Source organism: Pipistrellus kuhlii, unplaced genomic scaffold (assembly GCF_014108245.1).
Source record: "Pipistrellus kuhlii isolate mPipKuh1 unplaced genomic scaffold, mPipKuh1.p scaffold_m20_p_22, whole genome shotgun sequence".
Lineage (NCBI taxonomy): Eukaryota > Metazoa > Chordata > Mammalia > Chiroptera > Vespertilionidae > Pipistrellus > Pipistrellus kuhlii.
The window spans coordinates 5,186,579-5,205,611 of record NW_023425521.1 but is presented as its reverse complement, the minus strand read 5'-3'; the positions used below and the strand labels follow the sequence as shown (position 1 = coordinate 5,205,611).

General features: G+C 58.0%; 2 protein-coding genes across 3 annotated transcripts; one reads left to right on the top strand and one right to left on the bottom strand.

Annotated features, from left to right (window-relative positions):
* Positions 1–43: 43 nt before the first annotated feature.
* Positions 44–4,144, bottom strand: CCR10 (C-C motif chemokine receptor 10). 2 transcript variants are annotated; one of them, XM_045586248.1, is made up of 3 exons: positions 4,088–4,143; positions 2,216–3,180; positions 44–2,173 (listed from the first exon to the last, which is right to left on the bottom strand). In XM_045586248.1, exons 1-3 carry the CDS (start codon positions 4,109–4,111, stop codon positions 2,098–2,100), a joined length of 1,065 nt encoding a protein of 354 aa, XP_045442204.1. In that variant the 5' UTR covers positions 4,112–4,143; the 3' UTR covers positions 44–2,097. The 2 variants fall into 2 exon arrangements, with proteins under 2 accessions (XP_045442204.1, XP_036306765.1); XM_036450872.2 differs by having other exon boundaries at positions 44–3,180; positions 4,088–4,144.
* Positions 4,145–4,807: 663 nt separating this feature from the next.
* CNTNAP1 (contactin associated protein 1) lies at positions 4,808–18,854 on the top strand. The gene is made up of 24 exons (XM_036450868.2): positions 4,808–5,019; positions 5,866–5,967; positions 6,062–6,255; positions 6,709–6,856; positions 6,951–7,154; positions 7,705–7,889; positions 8,577–8,720; positions 9,163–9,424; positions 9,912–10,061; positions 10,324–10,495; positions 10,929–11,035; positions 11,164–11,283; positions 11,626–11,829; positions 12,227–12,383; positions 12,477–12,604; positions 12,882–13,067; positions 13,495–13,716; positions 13,970–14,209; positions 15,028–15,381; positions 15,548–15,675; positions 16,133–16,226; positions 16,396–16,641; positions 16,741–16,788; positions 17,470–18,854. The coding sequence occupies exons 1-24, from the start codon at positions 4,956–4,958 to the stop codon at positions 17,784–17,786; spliced, it is 4,176 nt and encodes a 1,391-aa protein (XP_036306761.1). The 5' UTR covers positions 4,808–4,955; the 3' UTR covers positions 17,787–18,854.
* The last annotated feature ends 179 nt before the right edge of the window (positions 18,855–19,033 follow it).

The window sequence follows — 19,033 nt, the reverse complement described above, 5'->3', positions numbered from 1 at the left end:
CTCCGCCCCCCCTTCTCTCCCTCCTCCCTCCCGTTCGGGGCAGGGTCCGGCGCTCGTCACAGCCGCCGCTGCCCAATCCCGGAGCCTGGCGCCGGGCGCGGCCGCCAATCCGGCTCCCGGAGCGGCGCGGGCTGCGTCACGTGCCCCTGGCTTGTTGACAGTGGGGAGGGGCGAGGGGGGGAAGGGGGGAGCGGGGGGCAGAGCGGAGGGGAGTCCGGCCCCGTCTCTGAGGTCGGCCCGAGTGCTGGTGACGTCACGGGAGCCCGCCTCCAGGCTCTCGTGTTAACCCTTGGCTCTCCAGCCTGCACGGTGCAAACCCTCCGGAGGGGCAGCTCTGGGGAACCGAGGGCCTAGGGCACCGAGGAAGGTCCGACCGCTGTCCTCTGATCCCTGTGTGGTCTCGGGGTCCCTGCGATCCGCCGCAGGCACGGCCCACGAGCGGGGGTGAGGGGGAGGACGCCCCGAATGGAGGCCGTTTCCTCGACTTGAGTCACCTTTGGAAGTGCAGAGCGAGGCCGGAAATAGACCCCACTCCGGAGTGCAAAAGCTCAGCGAGCCCCTGTGGGGAGAGCGCCTGGGATCCCAGGGAGTTCTGTTGTGTTCGGATAGGGAGGAGGCCTCCCGGTGCATCTGCGGTTCCGTGCAGGAAGGGTTAACCGAGGCGCTGAGCGGCGGGGCAGGGCCGGCCGGGGCGGGGAAGGGGAAGGGGAAGGGGGGCCGGGGCCTCTGCGGGCGCGCGCGTGCGTTGCTGACTCAGCGGCGATCCCCGCGGTCTCCGGTGGAGGGTTCCAGGTGGCCCCCCTGGGGCTGGGGTGTGGGGCGTGTGGAGGGTCGGCGCCACTTCCGCGCTTTGCTTCCCGAGGTTGATGGCCCTGGAGGCGGTGGTTGGATCTCAGCAGCCACCGGAGGGAGGCTCTGGGCAGGAAGGCTGAGTCCGAGCGGGGCGGGGACCCGGAGACCACCCCGCCACGCCAGCCACGCCCTTCCTGCCCCAGGTCCCCGGTCCCCAGGCTGCTGGCCGGAGGGGTCGGGGCGGCTTGGCTGACCGGATATTAAACTGCGGAGAGGAGTCGCTCGCTCTTGGACACCATCCTGCCCGCCGTGATGGTGTAAAACAAAGACCAAAGCCATCTGTGCGCCTGTCTCTGCAGGTCACCGGGCCTGGCCCTGGCCGGAGAGGAGCGTGGTCTGCCCCGAGGTGCCCTGGGGATAGAGACATCACCACCCTAAGTTCTCTTCCCGGTCCGGGTCCCAGGCTCGCTGCAGGGAAGTTCTCCCCGGCTGCCTCGGTGCATTGGAGAACCACAGTCCCCTCCCTTCCTCCTCCCCCAGGATAATGACTCTGGAAATGTGCAAATTGGGATTTCCTCCTTGCTTTTTCCAAGGTGAAAAACTTCGACTCAACTTTTTGCCCACCCCCATCCCCCGCTTTCCACCACAGAATTTTTACAGAAGAAACTCTAAAACGGTCACTTAATCTGAAAGCCCACGCAAAACGGGAATCTCTGCCCCGTCCCTGTCCCCGCACCACCCCCAGGCGCCCCCGGCCCCCGGCGGCCGCAGCCCGGACACTCGGAGGCCGGGAGCCCGGTCCTGGCCGGGGCGGCCATTGTTGGAGAGCACCCCGGGTTGTTCGAAAGCTCTTCTCCGCGGCGTCTCCAGAGGAACCCCCGCCCCTGCTCGCTGGCAGCCTTCCCACCTCACCTCCGCCGGCGGGGAGCGGGCGAAGGTGGAGGAGGTGTCGGCCCGGAGCGTTAGCAGCTCAGCAGCCCCCGGCCCCACCGGGCTCCCAGCGCCCTCCCCCCTTAGAGCCCCGGGCCCGGGGCGGGAGAGGCGGGCGGGCGGTGAGGGACCCGGGCTCGGCTCCGCTACAAATCACTTTCCAGCCAGCGACTCAAAAATAGTAACATTCGTCGGGTTGCATCACATTCCCATGTTATCCATTTAATGTGGCCAAGTACGGAAGCAATTCCTGTAGGTCCCCACCCCTTTATCGGCGTTCCCACACCTACCTCCCACCTCCATCCCCCCTCCCCCCCGCCCCAGAAACCTCCCCGATCCATTTCCTTTGTCACCCCCTCCTCTGGATGCGCAGCCCTAGTGGTCCCGGTGGGAAACGCTGTGCGTCTCGGTGGGAGCGGAGCAGGAAGAAAGGCGGGGCCGCCGGGGGCAGCGGGGGCCGCGGGGGCGAGGCCCTGGGCGGCCGCTCCCAGCCCCGCTGCCAGCCCGGAGCAGCCGCCGCAGGTCCCGGCGGAAGCGCAGGCCCAGGAAGGCGTAGAGCACGGGGTTGAGGCCGCAGCGCGCGAGGGCCAGGCCCCCGGTGACCAGCAGGGCCAGGTCCTTGCGCTTACTCGCTGGGCAGCTCCGCTCGCGCGCGGCCAGCAGGTCGGCCGTGTCCAGCAGCAGCGCCAGGCTGTAGGGCAGCTGCAGCAGCACGAAGGCCGCCACCAGGGCCACCACCACGCGCAGCGCGCGCCGGCGCTCCGGCCCCCTGGCGGCCAGCAGCGTGCGGCCCAGCAGCGCGTAGCAGGCTGCCATGACGCCCAGCGGCAGCGCGAAGCCCAGCGCCACCTGCGCCACCGCGCTCGCCCCCTTCACCGTCTGCGCGAGGCCCTCAGGGAAGAGCAGGCGGCAGCGCCGCTGCCCTTCCCGCTGCCCGTCCTGGCTGAAAAGAAGAGCAGGCAGCGCCAGGAGCAGCGACAGCAGCCACACGGTGACGGAGACCAGATGTGCCCGGCCCGGCCCCGAGGGCCTCGGCCGGGCCGGGAGGGCCCGCGTGATGGCCAGGTAGCGGTCGGCGCTAATGCAGGCCAGGAAGAGGAAGCCTGCGTGGAAGGAGGCCGAGTAGAGGCCCGAGATGGCACGGCAGGTGGCACTTCCCAGGCTCCAGCCGTGCAGGGCCCCCGCTGCGGCGAAGGGCAGGGTCAGGGCCAGCAGAAGGTCTGCCAGGGCCAGCTGGAGCAGGTGGGCGGAGGTGGGTGAGCGGGCCGCGTTCCGGGCTGCCAGGTGGGTGGCCAGGACCAGGCCGTTGCCTGCCAGGCCCAGGGCGGCCACCGTCAGGGAGATGCTGGATTGGAAGGCTCGACTGAAGGCCTGGACATCCGCCTTGTAGCACAGCTCTGGCAGAGGCTCCGCTGAGTAGGCCTCCTCATCGTCGCCAGAATACGCGCCCCAGGAGACCTGGGGAAGATCAAAAAGGAGAAAAGAGACTTGAGGAGTCCTTGTCTTCCCACTCACACAAAACAGGCTTTGGCTTCCCCGGCACCCCTCTGGCCTCTGCACCCAGCTTCCTGGTGACCTTGAGCAAGCCACTTGCTCCTTCTGGATCTCAGCTGCCTAATGTGTAGTAAGGTTGTTTGAAAGAAGAAGATAATGGATGTGAAGAAGCATCTGGGCTCTTCATAGACCAAGGGTTTGTATTATTGATAAACCTTGGAGCTTCAGTTCTGCTTGCAGCGCCCTCTCCTGGAAGAACTCGCACTCGCAGGCTTTGCCTCAGACCCCGTGGCCAGACTAGACTCTTGTTTCCTTTCCCTTTTCCCCTCCCCCAACCCACCTCTACCTCGGTATGGGTGCACTGACATAGTCACGACAAGCGGGTCTCAAGAATTGGGGCTCATGCCAAAACCGGTTTGGCTCGGTGGATAGAGCGTCAGGCCTGAGGACTCAAGGGTCCCAGGTTCGATTCCGGTCAAAGGCATGTATCTTGGTTGCGGGCACATCCCCAGTAGGGGGCGTGCAAGAGGCAGCTGATGGATGTTTCTCATTGATGTTTCTGGCTCTCTATCCTTCTCCCTTCCTCTCTAAAAAATCAATAATATATATATATATATATATATATATATATATATATATATATATATATATATATATATAGAATCAGGGCTCAGGTCTTCCGTTGCACCTTGGACAACTACGTTCAGCTCACTCTTCCCTTCAGCCCCAGCCTCACATCACCAGCCCCCTTTATTTGGAGGGCCCCTGGTCTCAAATGGCTCCAGGAGGCCTGTCGCCAGGTGTGGAATCCCATCCCTTCTCCTTCCCCTCCCTCTCTGTAATCCTCCCTCCCCCCTGCCCCCACTCACACCTGCTCTGTGGGCTCGGTCTCCATCTCTGGCCACGAAGGTTTCTGAGGTACAGCCACAGAGGAGAGAAGTTAAATCAGAGGGACAGGAAAGAGGGGGCGGGGAGAGCAGCCAAGAGGATGGTGGGTATTAGGGTCCGTGAGCCCTCTCTACCTAGCGGACCCATTCCACCCCCTAAAAAACAGTCTCCCTGTCAGCAGAAAGAGAGTGGGTTTTGGAATATCTCATTTGCTAGCTACCTGTGTGATGGTGGTTTTTAGTTGTTTTACCTCTCTGAGCCTCAGGTTTTTTAGTTGCAAAATGGAGTCAAGTAAAAACGCTGAATTCACAGGGCAATGAGTATGCCTAGTAAGGGTGCTAGGAACATAATTTGCCTTCGGAAAATGTTAGAATCTTTTACATACTCTCCTCCCCATATCCAGCCCCCCACCCCACCTGGATTTTTCAGGACCTTCCTTCCCTCTCCTCTGCGACCAACAGCCACTGCCAGCCTCAGGTTCTGGAGGGTATTTCCCCGAAGCCTGGAGGCTCTCTACCCCCCACCCCACCCCGCCCTTCAAGCCAGGCTGAGGCGCGCGCTTGCGCGGAGTCGGGAAAAGCAGCGCTCGTTGGGAGAGAGGCTGGGGAGGGGGGAGGTGAGCGGAGAGAGGGTGGAGAGGAGAGAGCAGCGGAGAGCCTGGAGCGGCTGAGAGAGGGGGGGCGAGGGGAGAAGGGTTGGGGAGGGGTAGGGAAAGAGGGGTGGGTGCGGAGGAGAGACAGTGACCGCTGAGAACCCCAGGGGAGCTGAGAGCCGGAGCCGGAGCTGGAACGGGAGCCCTAGCCCGACCTGGGCGCTGGGAGGCGGCCGCGGAGCCCCCGGAGCCCTGCAGGATGGGTTTCTGGCTCCTCTGCGTCCTGCTCGCCGCGGTCTCAGGAGCCCGGGGCTGGGGCTACTGTGAGTGCGGGTCTCGGAGGCGGGCAGGGACGGGCCCAGGAGTTCCAAGCGCCGCATTGCGGCTGGGTGGTCGCCGGTCCCTTCCCCGCCGGCGCGCGCTCGCCGGTTCGCTTTCGCCCTTCCCGGCCTCTCCCCCGCGCTCCGCAATGCAGCTCGGCGGCCGGCGCGCGCGCCCGGGGCTGGGGTTGGGCTCGGGACCGAGGACAGAGTCGGCCCGGCTGGGATTTGGCACTGCGACCCAAGCCAGGGCCAGTGCCTCGGTTTGAGGATTGGGGGTAAAAGTGTTACTGGTGACCCGGACTAGGATTAAGGTTTTGCTAGGGGCTGGGTTTGGGAGTGGGAGCTGGACTTTGGGACTGGGATCCACGGTGGAGTTGCTGCCGGATGGATACTAAGGTTGGACACAGACCTGGTGATGATGTCAGGCCTGGCTGGGTTGGGACCAAGGCCCGGATCTGGAATTGGTGCAGGTTGGGGGATGCTGAGGATGGCACGGATGCTCAGGCTGGGCTGGATCGGTGTCTTGGGCTGACTCAGGTTCTGAAAGATGCTACATTTGAGGTTGTGTTTTGGGGAGTACTGAGCCCGGTTAATACATGGCAGGAACAGGGCTAGGGAGGGTCTGGCCTAAGGGTCCCCCCCGAAGAAGACAGCCCCCCTGAGTGTGCCCCCGTCGCTGCAGCGGGTGGAGGAGATGCTTAAGTTAGGGCTGGGTCTGCTGCTGGGGACTGAGCGGGAGGCGCGCCAGTCGCTCCCTGTGCAGGGGGAGGGGTGGTGGTGGGGAGGGGCCTTGGGGAAGACCTGGGAGGGGCTGACCTGTCCAATATGCCTGTTCCCCCAACCCAGACGGCTGTGATGAGGAGCTGGTGGGGCCCCTGTACTATCGCTCCCTGGGTGCCTCCTCCTACTATGGGTTCTTCACGGCTCCACGCTTCGCCCGGCTGCACGGTGAGCCTGGCCCCGGGGAGCCAGGAGGGGCTCGGGGGTGGGGGGCCGGGAGAAAAGGGGGAGCCAGTGGTGAACGCCCTTGTCCCCTCTCTAGGCATCAGTGGCTGGTCTCCCCGGATTGGGGACCCGAATCCCTGGCTCCAGATCGACTTAATGAAGAAGCACCGCATCCGGGCGGTGGCCACACAAGGCTCCTTCAACTCCTGGGACTGGGTCACACGCTACATGCTGCTCTACGGCGACCGCGTGGACAGCTGGACGCCCTTCTACCAGCAGGGGCACAATGCGGTAGGCAGGCCTGCGGGCTCCCTGGGGAACCGCCTTGTTTTGCAGCCTGGGCTTGTGCGGGAAGGGGGGGGGGAGTGAGGGCATAGGGTAGGTAAGGGCAGTGACTTGCACTCGGAGACTCGGTTCAGGACTGTAAACTCACAGGTGGGCAAGACACCCCCGGATGACAGGGTTTAGCCACCTTAGGAGAGCTTCTTGGAGGAGGTGACACCCGAGTTGAGCTGTGAGGAAGGAATAAGAATGTGGGAGAAGACCCTCCACACGAGGAAAATGAGCTGTGTGTGCACAAAGCCATGGAGGCGGGAGGTCAGGGAGTGTTTGCCTTGGGAAAGACGGGATGGTCTGCCTGTGACAGCTGCGGGCTGGGAGGCTGCGGAGAACAAGCCGAGGGTGAGGACCAGGCCTCTCCCCTCCCCTCCCCTCCCCTCCCTTCTCCTCTCCTCTCCCCCTCAGACCTTCTTCGGGAACGTGAACGAGTCGGCCGTGGTGCGCCACGACCTGCACTACCACTTCACCGCGCGGTACATCCGCATCGTGCCCTTGGCCTGGAACCCGCGGGGCAAGATCGGCCTGCGGCTGGGCCTCTACGGCTGTCCGTACAGTAAGATCTTGTGCGGCGGCGGTGGGAGGGCGCGGGGACCACCCGCCTCCCCGGCTCCCGCCCGGCCCCGGCCCACATCCGGTCGTTCGCGCAGAGTCCGACGTGCTCTATTTCGACGGCGACGACGCCATCTCGTACCGCTTCCCGCGAGGGGCCAGCCGCAGCCTGTGGGACGTGTTCGCTTTCAGCTTCAAGACCGAGGAGAAGGACGGGCTCCTGCTGCACGCGGAGGGCGCCCAGGGCGACTACGTGACCCTGGAGCTAAAGGGGGCGCACTTGCTGCTGCACATGAGCCTGGGTGAGTGACGGGCGGCTCGGCGGCTGGGGGCGCTGTTGCTAAGCCACGCGCTCTCCTGAGATCCCCTCTTCCGTTTGGACTGCTCCTACCTGCCTCTTTAGTGTAGAATTTAGTGCTGGCAAAACTCGGGACTCCGGTTAGCAGAAATGGAATCCAGTCTCAGATGTGCTGTCTACCAGCGGTGTGACCTTGGACAAGGCGCTTCCCCAATCCCAGTCTCCTCATTATAAAAGCATCACACACATACACACACACACACACACACACACACACACTAAAAAGGTATTATTTTTGTGTCTTAATTAGTTTTTCATCACATCCACATCATGAAGTAGAAGCAGCTATTGTGCCCCAAGTTTTACTGATAGAAGTTCAAAGAGGTTAAATGACTTACCCTAAGTCACATCCTTGCCAATGACCGCTGCTCCAGCCCAGGCTCTCGGTGGTCCCGTCTCTGTATGCCCACCCTCCCAGGCTGCTGCTTCACCGAGGGGCTGGGCTCCCTGGGGTGCTCGGTCCCAGGTCTGACCTAGCCCCACCCTATCCTCAGGCAGCAGCCCCATCCAACCGCGGCCTGGGCACACAACGGTGAGCGCTGGCGGGGTCCTCAATGACCAGCACTGGCATTATGTGCGCGTGGACCGGTACGGCCGCCACACCAACTTCACCCTGGACGGCTATGTGCAGCGCTTCATTCTCAATGGTGACTTCGAGAGACTGAACCTGGACAATGAGGTGAGCAGAGCAGAAGGAGTCGTTTGGTTGAGGGGGGCGCTGGCTGGGTGGGGGACAGCACTTCTCTCCACCAAAGTAAGGCCTTGCTTCCTGGTGCCACCTGAGAACCACTGAGATGGGGTTTGGAAATCTGGATTTTGAGAATGAGAACATTGCCCCCTGGGACTGCCCACCTCAGTGGGATTGGTAAAGACGCTGGCCTCCATCTACATGTAAAGAATCCCAGAAAGTGCCGAAACCGGTTTGGCTCAGTGGATGGAGCTTCGGCCTGCAGACTGAAAGGTCCCAGGTTCGATTCCGGTCAGGGGCATGTTACCTTGGTTGTGGGCACATCCCCAGTTGGGGGTGTGCAAGAGGCAGTTGATTGATGTTTCTAACTCTCTGTCCCTTTCCCTTCCTCTCTGTAAAAAAATCAATAAAATAAAAAAAATAAAAAAAAATAAAAAGAATCCCAGAAAGTGTTACTGACTTACCCAAGGGCATGCAGCCAATATGTGGTGGAGGTAGGACTAGAACCCAAACCTCTGGAGGCTCAGTGAGCTTCCAGCTTGAATACCAACATTGGGGAAATGTGTGTTTCAAAACTTTTATAAAAAAAAGTTCCAGGAAGGTGCCTGCTGCTCCCGCACCCAGGGACTCACCGTCCCAGGGAACCTCACCCTCGGTCCCCACTCCGCCCGCCCACAGATGTTCATCGGAGGCCTGGTGGGCGCTGCACGGAAAAACCTTGCCTACCGGCATAATTTCCGTGGCTGCATGGAGAATATCATCTTCAACCGAGTCAACATCGCCGACCTGGCTGTGCAGCGCAGTTCGAGGATCACCTTTGAGGCCAGTGGGCTGGGGAGCTGGGAGGAATGGGACATCAGAGCCACTTGGAAAGCAAAGTGGTGCGGGAAGAGATCTTGACAATCAGATACAAACTCAGGACCTCTCCCTCCCCAGCCAGATGCTCAAGTGGGGGCATGATAAAAATTACAGGAGATCCAAAGTCCACCGCTTTACCCCAGTTAAGAAGCAGCAGGAAAGCCCTGGGAAATCCCCTCTGGAAGTTAGCAGGAGGGAGGCCGAGGCCCCCTCTACAGCTAGACATGTTTCTAGGAGGGCGTTGAAATGTCAGGATTGAAGGTCCCTCCCCGCCTCCCCCACCCTGTCGCCCCCCCCCACCCTGAGGGAGTGCTGTGACAGGTCTTAGACCAGTATGAAAATGGGATTCCCAGAGAGGTGGGCTGGAAACTTGCAGCCACTGATGGACCCTTGCTTTGGCCCCCAGGGCAAGGTGGCCTTCCGCTGCCTGGACCCCGTGCCTCACCCAGTCAACTTCGGAGGTCCTCACAACTTCCTGCAAGTGCCGGGGTTCCCTCGCCGAGGCCGCCTCGCAGTCTCCTTTCGCTTCCGCACCTGGGACCTCACGGGACTGCTGCTGTACTCCAAGCTGGGGGACGGGCTGGGCCACGTGGAGCTGATGCTCAGTGAAGGGCAGGTCAACGTGTCCATTGCACAGAGCGGCCGAAAGAAGCTTCAGTTCGCTGCCGGTGAGGGCGGGGTTGGGGGCGGGGCCTGGATTGAAGGGTGGACAGGGCCAGAGGGAAGGGGAGGAGGGCAGAGGAGAGCCGGGTGATTTTAGACTTGGACTGAGGGGAGCAGAGCAGGAGGTCCCAGGGCCATGGGAAAAGGTGGGAGTGGATGTGAGAGGCAGCTGGGGCTGGGGGCAGATCTGAGGGGCTCCGGTGCTGGGAGAAGCAAGAAGGCTGAGAGAACTGGTATTCTCCCGTTCCAGGGTGTCTCTGGAGGTGTTGTTATTCATTTACAGCTTTGCAGACTGTGTAAGCTGCTGGCGTTATGGATAGTGAAGAGAGACTTTCAGAGATGTCACAACTCAGTGTGATGAGTGTAACAATGGGAGGAGGAACGCAGTCCATCACCGGGACACAGAGCGGGGGTGCAGCGTCCACAGGAAAGACAGATTGCCCCTAGGGCCTGGTGCTTTCCCCACCCACAGCATCCTCCTTTCCTGTCCAGGGTACCGCCTGAATGATGGCTTTTGGCACGAGGTGAATTTCGCAGCACAGGAAAACCATGCAGTCATCAGCATTGATGATGTGGAGGGGGCAGAGGTCAGGGTCTCCTACCCACTGCTGATCCGCACAGGGACTTCCTACTTCTTCGGGGGTAAGTGGTGGCTAACACGGCCAGACCCCCGACTCTGGGTGGGAAGGGCCCCATCCCCACCTAAGTCCACCCAGATAGGACTACATGGAGAGCTTTGTAGGAATAAATCCCTTTCCCCTCTGGGGCCTGGGGGACCGGAAGGTCACTGCCATTATCTATTGGCCCCCTCCCTTCCTCCATGCCTGGCTCTCCCTTGGCATCTCCCTGGGGGAGGGTCTCCGGGTCTCCCCTGGGGAGGGCCTCACAGGGGTGGTTGCTCCAGGTTGTCCCAAGCCAGCCAGTCGATGGGGCTGCCACTCTAACCAGACGGCATTCCATGGCTGCATGGAGCTGTTCAAGGTGGATGGTCAACTGGTCAACCTGACTCTGGTGGAGGGCCGGCGGCTCGGATACTTTGCTGAGGTCCTCTTTGACACATGTGGCATCACCGATAGGTATCCAGAAAGTCCCTTTCCCTTCCGGAAGCGACCCCCTCCAGAGCGCTTTCCCAGGATCTCCCAATAGGGAGTGGCCCTTCTCAGTCTTTCTCCTCCCGATCCCAGCTTCTCAGTCTCCCACCTGCAGATGGTTCCTCCTTCACCTCTCACTCCTGTTTCTTCTTTTAAAGTGACATGTGCTTAGAATGGAAATGAAGCATCTATTTTTTGGGTGGTGGTGGCATTATTTGTTCTTTGGGGGAAGGGAAAACAGTGCTTGAGCCCGGGCCTGCCTAACGCCCTGCATTTAGGCCCGTAACTGGCTAGTTAGGTGGGGTGTGTCTCATGGAGTTGTGTGTTCTCAGGAGCGGGGAGTGGCGCTTGTAGGGCTCAGACCCCACTCTCAAGCTCCCAATAAGGCTTCTTCCCTTGGTGCTGACCCCTTCCTCAGGTGCAACCCTAACATGTGTGAGCATGATGGACGCTGCTACCAGTCTTGGGATGACTTCATCTGCTACTGTGAACTGACAGGCTACAAGGGGGAGACCTGCCATGAACGTAAGCCAGCTGGGACATGGGGAGAGCCGGGGACAGAGGGTAGGAGAAGGTTTCTGGGATCATGGGGCTGTTAGAGATGGTGGGGCGGGCTCTGCTAGCCCTCTGAATTGCTTCCTACCACCTACCAGCTTTGTATAAGGAATCTTGTGAGGCTTACCGGCTTAGTGGGAAAACTTCGGGAAACTTCACCATTGATCCTGACGGCAGTGGCCCCCTGAAGCCATTTGTAGTATACTGTGATATTCGAGGTAAGCAGCTCCGATAGGTGGTTAAGGGGCAGTTGAGAAAGGCTATGCTGGGGTGTGGGGAAACAGGGAAGGATTGAAGGGTGGACATTAAACTGATGGGCTAAAGGAGGGCAGAGGGGAAAGGAATTTGTAATGGAGCCTTGCAGATAAATTCCAGCTTCCTGATGTGCGCCAGCTGTCTCATGTCCAGCCTGCAATGTCCAGGGCCAGGAGCTGGGCTGGGATGGAGCTGCTAGCCACATTTATTGGCTCTGAGTTGCAGCAGTGGTGGTGGAGGTGGGCAGGGGGATGGGTAGAGAATGCCCGTCGCTGGCCAAAGCTCTGACCCGTCTCCTCCCCCAGAGAAGAAGGCGTGGACAGTTGTGCGGCATGACAGGCTGTGGACGACTCGGGTGACAGGTTCAAGCATGGACCGGCCGTTCCTGGGGGCCGTCCAGTACTGGAATGCATCCTGGGAGGAAGTCAGTGCCCTGGCCAATGCTTCCCAGCACTGTGAACAGTGGATCGAATTCTCCTGCTACAATTCCAGGCTGCTCAACACTGCAGGTTGGGTCTGGGGTGTGGGAGGGTGAGGTGGAGTGCTGGAGGAGAGACCAGTGGGGGCCTGGGAGAAAGAAACCGGATGGTTAAGTTGGAGTCCTGGGCTAGGAGATTCAAGGGTCTGGGCTGGTTAAAAGGGTGAGAGGGGAGCCCAGAGACTAATGGAGGAACAGGGTCTAGAATAGGGGTGTCGAACTCAATCAGAGAAATCTAAAATCCAGCCTAAATCTCGGGCCGAATGGTTTACTGAACAGTCATAAACTGTCATTGTGATGGAAACGCAGCGGAGTGCAGTGATGACCGCGCGTTGCGGGCCACATTGCAAGGCCTGGCGGGACGGATTTGGCCCGCGGGCCTTGTGTTTGACACATGTGGTCTAGAAACTGCCTGAACCCCTTCCCAGGCGGCTACCCCTACAGCTTCTGGATTGGCCGGAACGAGGAGCAGCACTTCTACTGGGGAGGCTCGCAGCCTGGGATCCAGCGCTGTGCCTGCGGTCTGGACCGGAGCTGTGTGGACCCTGCTCTGCAGTGCAACTGTGACGCTGACCAGCCCCAGTGGTGAGGGAGGCACAGGGCGGGGCTCTCAGGGTGGGGGGCGGGGAGGGGGCAGGTGGATGGCAGGGGCTGAGCCACTGCATCTCGCCCGCACAGGAGAACCGACAGGGGACTGCTGACCTTTGTGGACCATTTGCCTGTCACTCAGGTGGTGGTGGGGGACACAAACCGCTCCACTTCTGAGGCCCAGTTTTTCCTGAGGCCTCTGCGCTGCTATGGCGATCGTGAGTGGCAGACCGTTTCGTGTATCATCTAGTTTCTAGAATCTAGGCCACCTGACTCACCGAGTGCCTCCAGGACACACTGTCAGACACCCCAGGTCCTCCTATGATGACCCTCCCCCCAATCTGTTTTGCTCCTTTACACCTTATTCTCTTTCATTACACTCCTTGGTTACCTCTAGCTACCCCTCTGCCTTTCCTTCCCCCACTCACCTGAGGCTCCCTCACTCCCCCACTCTCCAACCTCCCTGACAAGGCCTTCTTCCATCTGGCTTTGTAGGAAATTCCTGGAACACTATCTCCTTCCACACCGGGACTGCGCTACGCTTTCCTCCAATCCGTGCCAACCACAGCCTTGACGTCTCCTTCTACTTCAGGACCTCGGCCCCCTCAGGAGTCTTCCTAGAGAATATGGGGGGCTCTTACTTCCAGTGGTGCCGACCTTACGTGCGGGTGGAACTCAACAGTGAGCAGGCACACGGGGAGGGTGTAGGTGGAGGCTGGGGCAAGAGACAAGGGCAGATGCCTTGTCTCTTTTGAGGGCTTTTGATGGACAAGGCTTTAATGACCCTGGGTTCTAGTCCAGCTCAGCCCTGAGAGCTGGCCTTGTGACCTGAGGCACCCAGTGTGCCTCTCTGGGCTGTAGGCCCCTGTGAATAAGGAAGCTGGGATCCTGAGGTATCTCCTACCTAATAGCTATGCTTCTAACCTGAGAAGGGGGGTGGGAAGCTGGCTCTAGGGATCTGCAAATTTGAAAGAGAAAAGGGGTATGAGGTTTTAAGCAGGTTGTGGACAAACTAGAGGGACGTCCCAGGAGCTCCAGAGTGAAGAAGAGAGGTTGCATTGGGTGAGGAATCTTGGAGGCCTGAGTCCTCTCCCTCCACCCCCACCAGCATCCCGAGATGTGGTCTTCGCCTTTGACGTGGGGAATGGAGATGAGAACCTGACGGTGCACTCAGATGATTTTGAGTTCAATGACGACGAGTGGCACCTGGTCCGCGCTGAAATCAACGTGAAGCAGGCCCGGCTCCGTGTGGACCACCGGCCCTGGGTGGTGCGGCGCATGCCCCTGCAGACCTACATCTGGCTGGAGTACGACCAGCCCCTCTACGTTGGTAAGCCGCAACCCAGAGGCAGGTCTGAAGTCTTCTTAGCCTTTCTACCCTCTCAAGGCTACTCCCCTTGGTTCCAGGAACCGGTGTCTTAATTCCCAATCCCTCTGCTTCAGAGAGAGCCAAAGGCCCACCATCCCTCTCCAGTCCTTGGCTCTAGGCCGTTATTCTAGCTCACTTGGTTCCATTCCCAACCCCAATACTTATCCCTGTCTCTTGCTCTACACCCATTTCTTAACCTGCCTACCCTTCCCAGGATCTGCAGAGCTTAAGAGGCGCCCCTTCGTGGGCTGCTTGAGGGCTATGCGTCTGAATGGAGTGACTCTGAACCTGGAAGGCCGTGCCAATGCCTCTGAGGGTACCTCGCCCAACTGCACAGGCCGCTGTGCCCATCCCCGGTTCCCCTGTTTCCATGGAGGCCGATGCGTGGAACGCTACAGCTACTACACATGTGACTGTGACCTCACGGCTTTTGATGGGCCGTATTGCAACCACGGTCAGTGCTGTTGGTTATGGGAGGACAGGGAGCTGTAGGGTGTCATGGGATGTAGGGATAGCAGGGAAGAAAGGAAGGAGGGTGTCTCTGGGTTCCTGAGCTCTGAGCTGGGGCCATCAGACAGCTGAAGATGCTGGGTGACTCCAAAGGCATAAAGTGGGGCAAGGAAGGGGTGGTACAGCTAGCTGGTAGTAAAAGAACTCAAAAGCAACAAGCAAATAACTTCCCCATCTTCCTCTATCACCAAGGTAATGCAGGTTCCCCCCCTTGCAAGCATATCCACCTCAGGCTGCATGATGCCCTCCTATGCCATTTCCTATTTGACAATTGCTGCACTCCTAAAACATGTCTACAGCCGGGTTCTTGGTTAAAGAGAACCTAGTCATTCACCACAGCAAGATCTCTGCACATATACTCAGACTGCATCCTCCCTAAGACTGGTAGGTTACTAATGGGAAGTCTGGTGGAATAGGGAGACTTAGGGACTTAGGGACCAAGAGAAGACTTTGGTCTTGGTTTGGAAATGTGAGTAGTGGTGAATGTACTGGATGGAGTAGTGATCTCAGTTCTAATCTTGGCTGTCCACTTACTGTGTATCTTCAAGCAAGTCACTGCCCACCTATGAACCTCAGTTTCCCCACCTGTAAAATGCAGCCCCAACCCCAACAGGGGTTGGCTAAGATGAAACTGTGGTGGTGGTAGAAACTGAAGGCAAGTCCCAGGTGTGTGTGTGTGTGTGTGTGTGTGTGTGTGTGTGTGACATATACAGTATCTGAATATGGGAACGGAAGCCCTGACCTCACCACCTGTGCCTTCAGATATTGGTGGTTTCTTTGAGCCCGGCACCTGGATGCGCTATAACCTGCAGTCGGCCCTGCGCTCTGCAGCCCGGGAGTTCTCCCACATGCTGAGCCGGCCGGTGCCAGGCTACGAGCCAGGCTACATCCCTGGCTACGACACTCCTGGCTATGTGCCTGGCTACCATGGCCCTGGGTACCGTCTGCCTGACTACCCACAGCCTGGCCGGCCTGTGCCCGGTTACCGGGGTCCTGTCTACAATGTTACTGGCGAGGAGGTGTCTTTCAGCTTTAGCACGGAGTCTGCCCCCGCCGTCCTGCTCTACGTTAGCTCCTTCGTGCGTGACTACATGGCCGTGCTCATCAAGGAAGACGGTAAGCTCCTGACAGGCTCTCCCTCAACTCCAGCTTCTTCCAGGGCTCCCTTCCTTCTCACAACTACTGATTCACTCATCAGTACATAAAAGGACCTAAGTGCTCTTAAAAAAGGGGGTTGTGGGACCTGAAGGGAGACTCCCTCTTTCTCCTCTCCACCCCACAGGGACTCTACAGCTGCGCTATCAGCTGGGCACCAGTCCCTACGTGTACCAACTAACCACCCGCCCAGTTACAGATGGCCAGCCCCACAGCGTCAATATCACCCGGGTCTACCGCCAGCTTTTCATCCAGGTGTGTGTAGAGAAAAGTGGACCAGCTCAGATCATAACCTCATGATCACGGTTGTGGCACCCAGGAAAATGTCAAATATTTAGTATTTGTAGAGCACATGCCAATTTACAGAGAATTTTCATATGTATCAATTACCTCATATGGCTCGCACAACAGGTCTGTGAGGCAGCTCAGGTACACATGTGGACTTACTATTTCTGTTTTACAAATTATTAAATGGACTCAGAAAGTAAAGTGCTGCCCCAAAGTTAGACTACTAGACAGCTCACAAACAGGGCTCAAAACCAGGTTGTTGGGTTTTTAATACCAAACTCTACATCTGGGTCCAGGGGTGGCGCACCTAGGACAAAGCTAGGTCTTAACACCTGCTGGGACAGAGTTCAGAGTTCCTGGATGATCAAGGCCGTGTCTGCCTCTGGTTCTCCCTCCTGCATCTCCTTTCTCCTCCCTGACTCAGGTGGACTACTTCCCTCTGACAGAACAGAAGTTCTCACTGTTGGTGGACAGCCAACTGGACTCACCCAAGGCCCTGTATCTAGGGCGTGTTATGGGTAAGCTGAGGGTGGCAATGCATTTTGGGTAAGAAATTGTGGGTGAAGCCCCTGGAACCTAGATGAGAGGGAAGGAATTGGGAATCACAGTGCAGGTGCTGATGAGTAGGAAACATATGGATGGTGAGGGAGGGCAGGGTAATTGGTGGTTGGCCTGTCTCTCCCCCAGAAACAGGAGTAATTGACCCAGAGATCCAGCGCTACAACACACCAGGTTTCTCGGGCTGTTTGTCTGGTGTTCGATTCAACAATGTGGCTCCCCTCAAAACCCATTTCCGAACCCCTCGACCCATGACTGCTGAGCTGGCTGAGGCCCTTCGAGTTCAGGGAGAACTGTCTGAATCTAACTGTGGAGCCATGCCACGTCTTTTCTCAGAGGTGCCACCTGAGCTGGATCCTTGGTACCTGCCCCCAGGTATGTCCCCAGGACACATAAGAGGGAGGGACAACAGAGAAGGAAAATTATTCTTACCATATCGGAGGCTTCTCCTAACTGGTGCTTTCTCCTCTTCAGACTTCCTTTACTACCATGACGACGGATGGGTTGCCATACTTTTAGGCTGTAAGTAGTGTGATCACTGCCCTAATCTCCTGATTCTACCCTCCGGTTGTTGGCATTCCCTCCCTGCCCTGTAGAGCATGGCAGTGCAAAGGCGGCTGAGATAGACTATGCTGAAGCAGTATGCGATTGGACTGGAGATTTTCAAATGTTTGAGAATGCTATAGACTTTTGTTTTTTGTTTTTGTTATAAACTTTAATTGAAATATTAAGACTGGGCTATGGCTAAGGAATGAGGAAATGGGGGTATAGTAACATCTAGAGAGATAAGAAGGGTTAACTGCCCTGGCTGGTTTGGCTCAGTGGATAGAGCGTTAGCCTGTGAACTGAAGGGTCCCAGGTTCGATTCCAGTCAAGGGCACATGCCCAGGTTGTGGGCCAGAACCCCGGTGGGGGTGTGTGCAGGAGGCAGCCCATCAATGGTTCTTTCTCATCATTGACATTTCTCTCTCTCTTTCCCTCTCCCTTCTTCTCTGAGATAATTAAAAAATATTTTTTAAAAAAGAAGAAGGGTTAACCGCCAGGGATGTGAAAAGAGAATATTAGAAGATGGCGGGGGATACGCAGGAATTCAGACTTACCAGACACTAAGGAATCGCCTGGTGGTTGTAGAGTGAACACTGTTGTCTGTCTGTAGGAGAAACCCCAAGGATCTGCTCTAATTGTTTCTTTTTCCTCTTTCAGTTTTGGTGGCCTTCCTGCTGCTGGGGCTGGTGGGAATGTTGGTGCTCTTCTATCTGCAGAACCACCGCTACAAGGGTTCCTACCACACCAACGAGCCCAAGGCCACCCACGATTACCACCCTGGTGGCAAACCTCCCCTACCTACTTCCGGCTCTGCCCAGGCCCCGGTCCCTACACCAGCTTCCACTCAAGTTCAAGCCCCAGCCCCAGCTCCAACACCAGCACCAGCCCCAGCCTCACACCCAGTCTCAGCCCCTGGCCCTGGCCCCCGGGACCAAAACCTACCCCAGATCCTGGAGGAGTCCAGATCTGAATGAATCAGAAGGGCTTCAGGGACCAAGTCCATTTCCCTGAATTCCCCAGTACCTGCCTCTACCCAACCCTGTCAGGGACATTTGACTCCTTTTAGCTGGTTCTGCTCCTCCAGAGGATGCCCCTCCTGCCAAGTTTGGTGGGCAGAGCTACAGATGGGACCAAAGGGAGTAGCCGAGCCTCACTGCCTAAACCAATGCCCTGCCCATTTCCGTTTCCCCAGGCTCCTGGCTGTTTGCCTGCTTCAAAAAGAAAGCCTCGTGGGGTTGAGACAGGTCCTTCCTGCCATCCCTGTCCCAGCTGCTGCCAGGGATTAACGGAGTGCAGGGGAGATTAACTGTCTCTCTCCAAACATCCAATCTCTGCAGGGAGAGATGTGTGGGATTGCAGGGATGCATGAGGTCTGGGGGGAGGAGGCTGCTAAACATATCCCCCAGCCTTCCCCCTGCCCTGCAGAACATCCCTGTCTGTGTCCACTCAGTTGGGGGTTAGGGAGGGCTTCATCATTGGGTCCTACCCTCCTCCTCCTCCTTTTTTGTTTTGTTTTTTATAGAGACTGAGAGGCTTCAGTTTAGCACTTTAGTACCTCTGCTGCTTCAAATGCGTTAGCCAAAGCCATACAAACTTGCAACGTAGAGAAAATAATGCAGATGCACTGACTAGCCAGCTCCATACTCTTCCTCCCTCTTCCAAGATATGCAATAGCCTTGATGCCTGTCAAAAGGCTTAGCCCCCTCTCCAATGCATGAGGAGCCTTCTTTCCTCCGCTCAGAGATGCTGCTTTATTTGCCCAGGAGGTCACATTCTTTAAATATATTTTTTTTTGTTGCAAAGTCTCTCTCTAGAGAAACTCTATATATTATTCTAATTTTTAAATGATCAATTTATATATAAAAGGAGAAAAAAGCAATTGATTGTCCTGTCCTGTGCTGTGCCACGGTCTGTAGTTGCTCCTCCTGTGTTGGCAGTCCCCTGAGGTCTGCTGGTCACTCCTCCAGCCTGAGCCGGCTTCCACGCCGAAGCTGTGCTCTGAGACGAGAGCCGTTCTAATAAAACAGAGTGGCAGAGCCCCAGACTGTGCGTGGTGGCTGGTGTTGTGGTTAGCGGGTGGGGTAAGTGGGATGGTTTTAAGGGAACTAATTTGAGGGCTTGGGAATTTCTGCAGGGAACCCTCAGAATCCTTACGTCACCTACCAGGAGCCTGACTGGTTCTTGCCAACCCTCAATTTCACCCAGCCCCCCATCTCCGTGG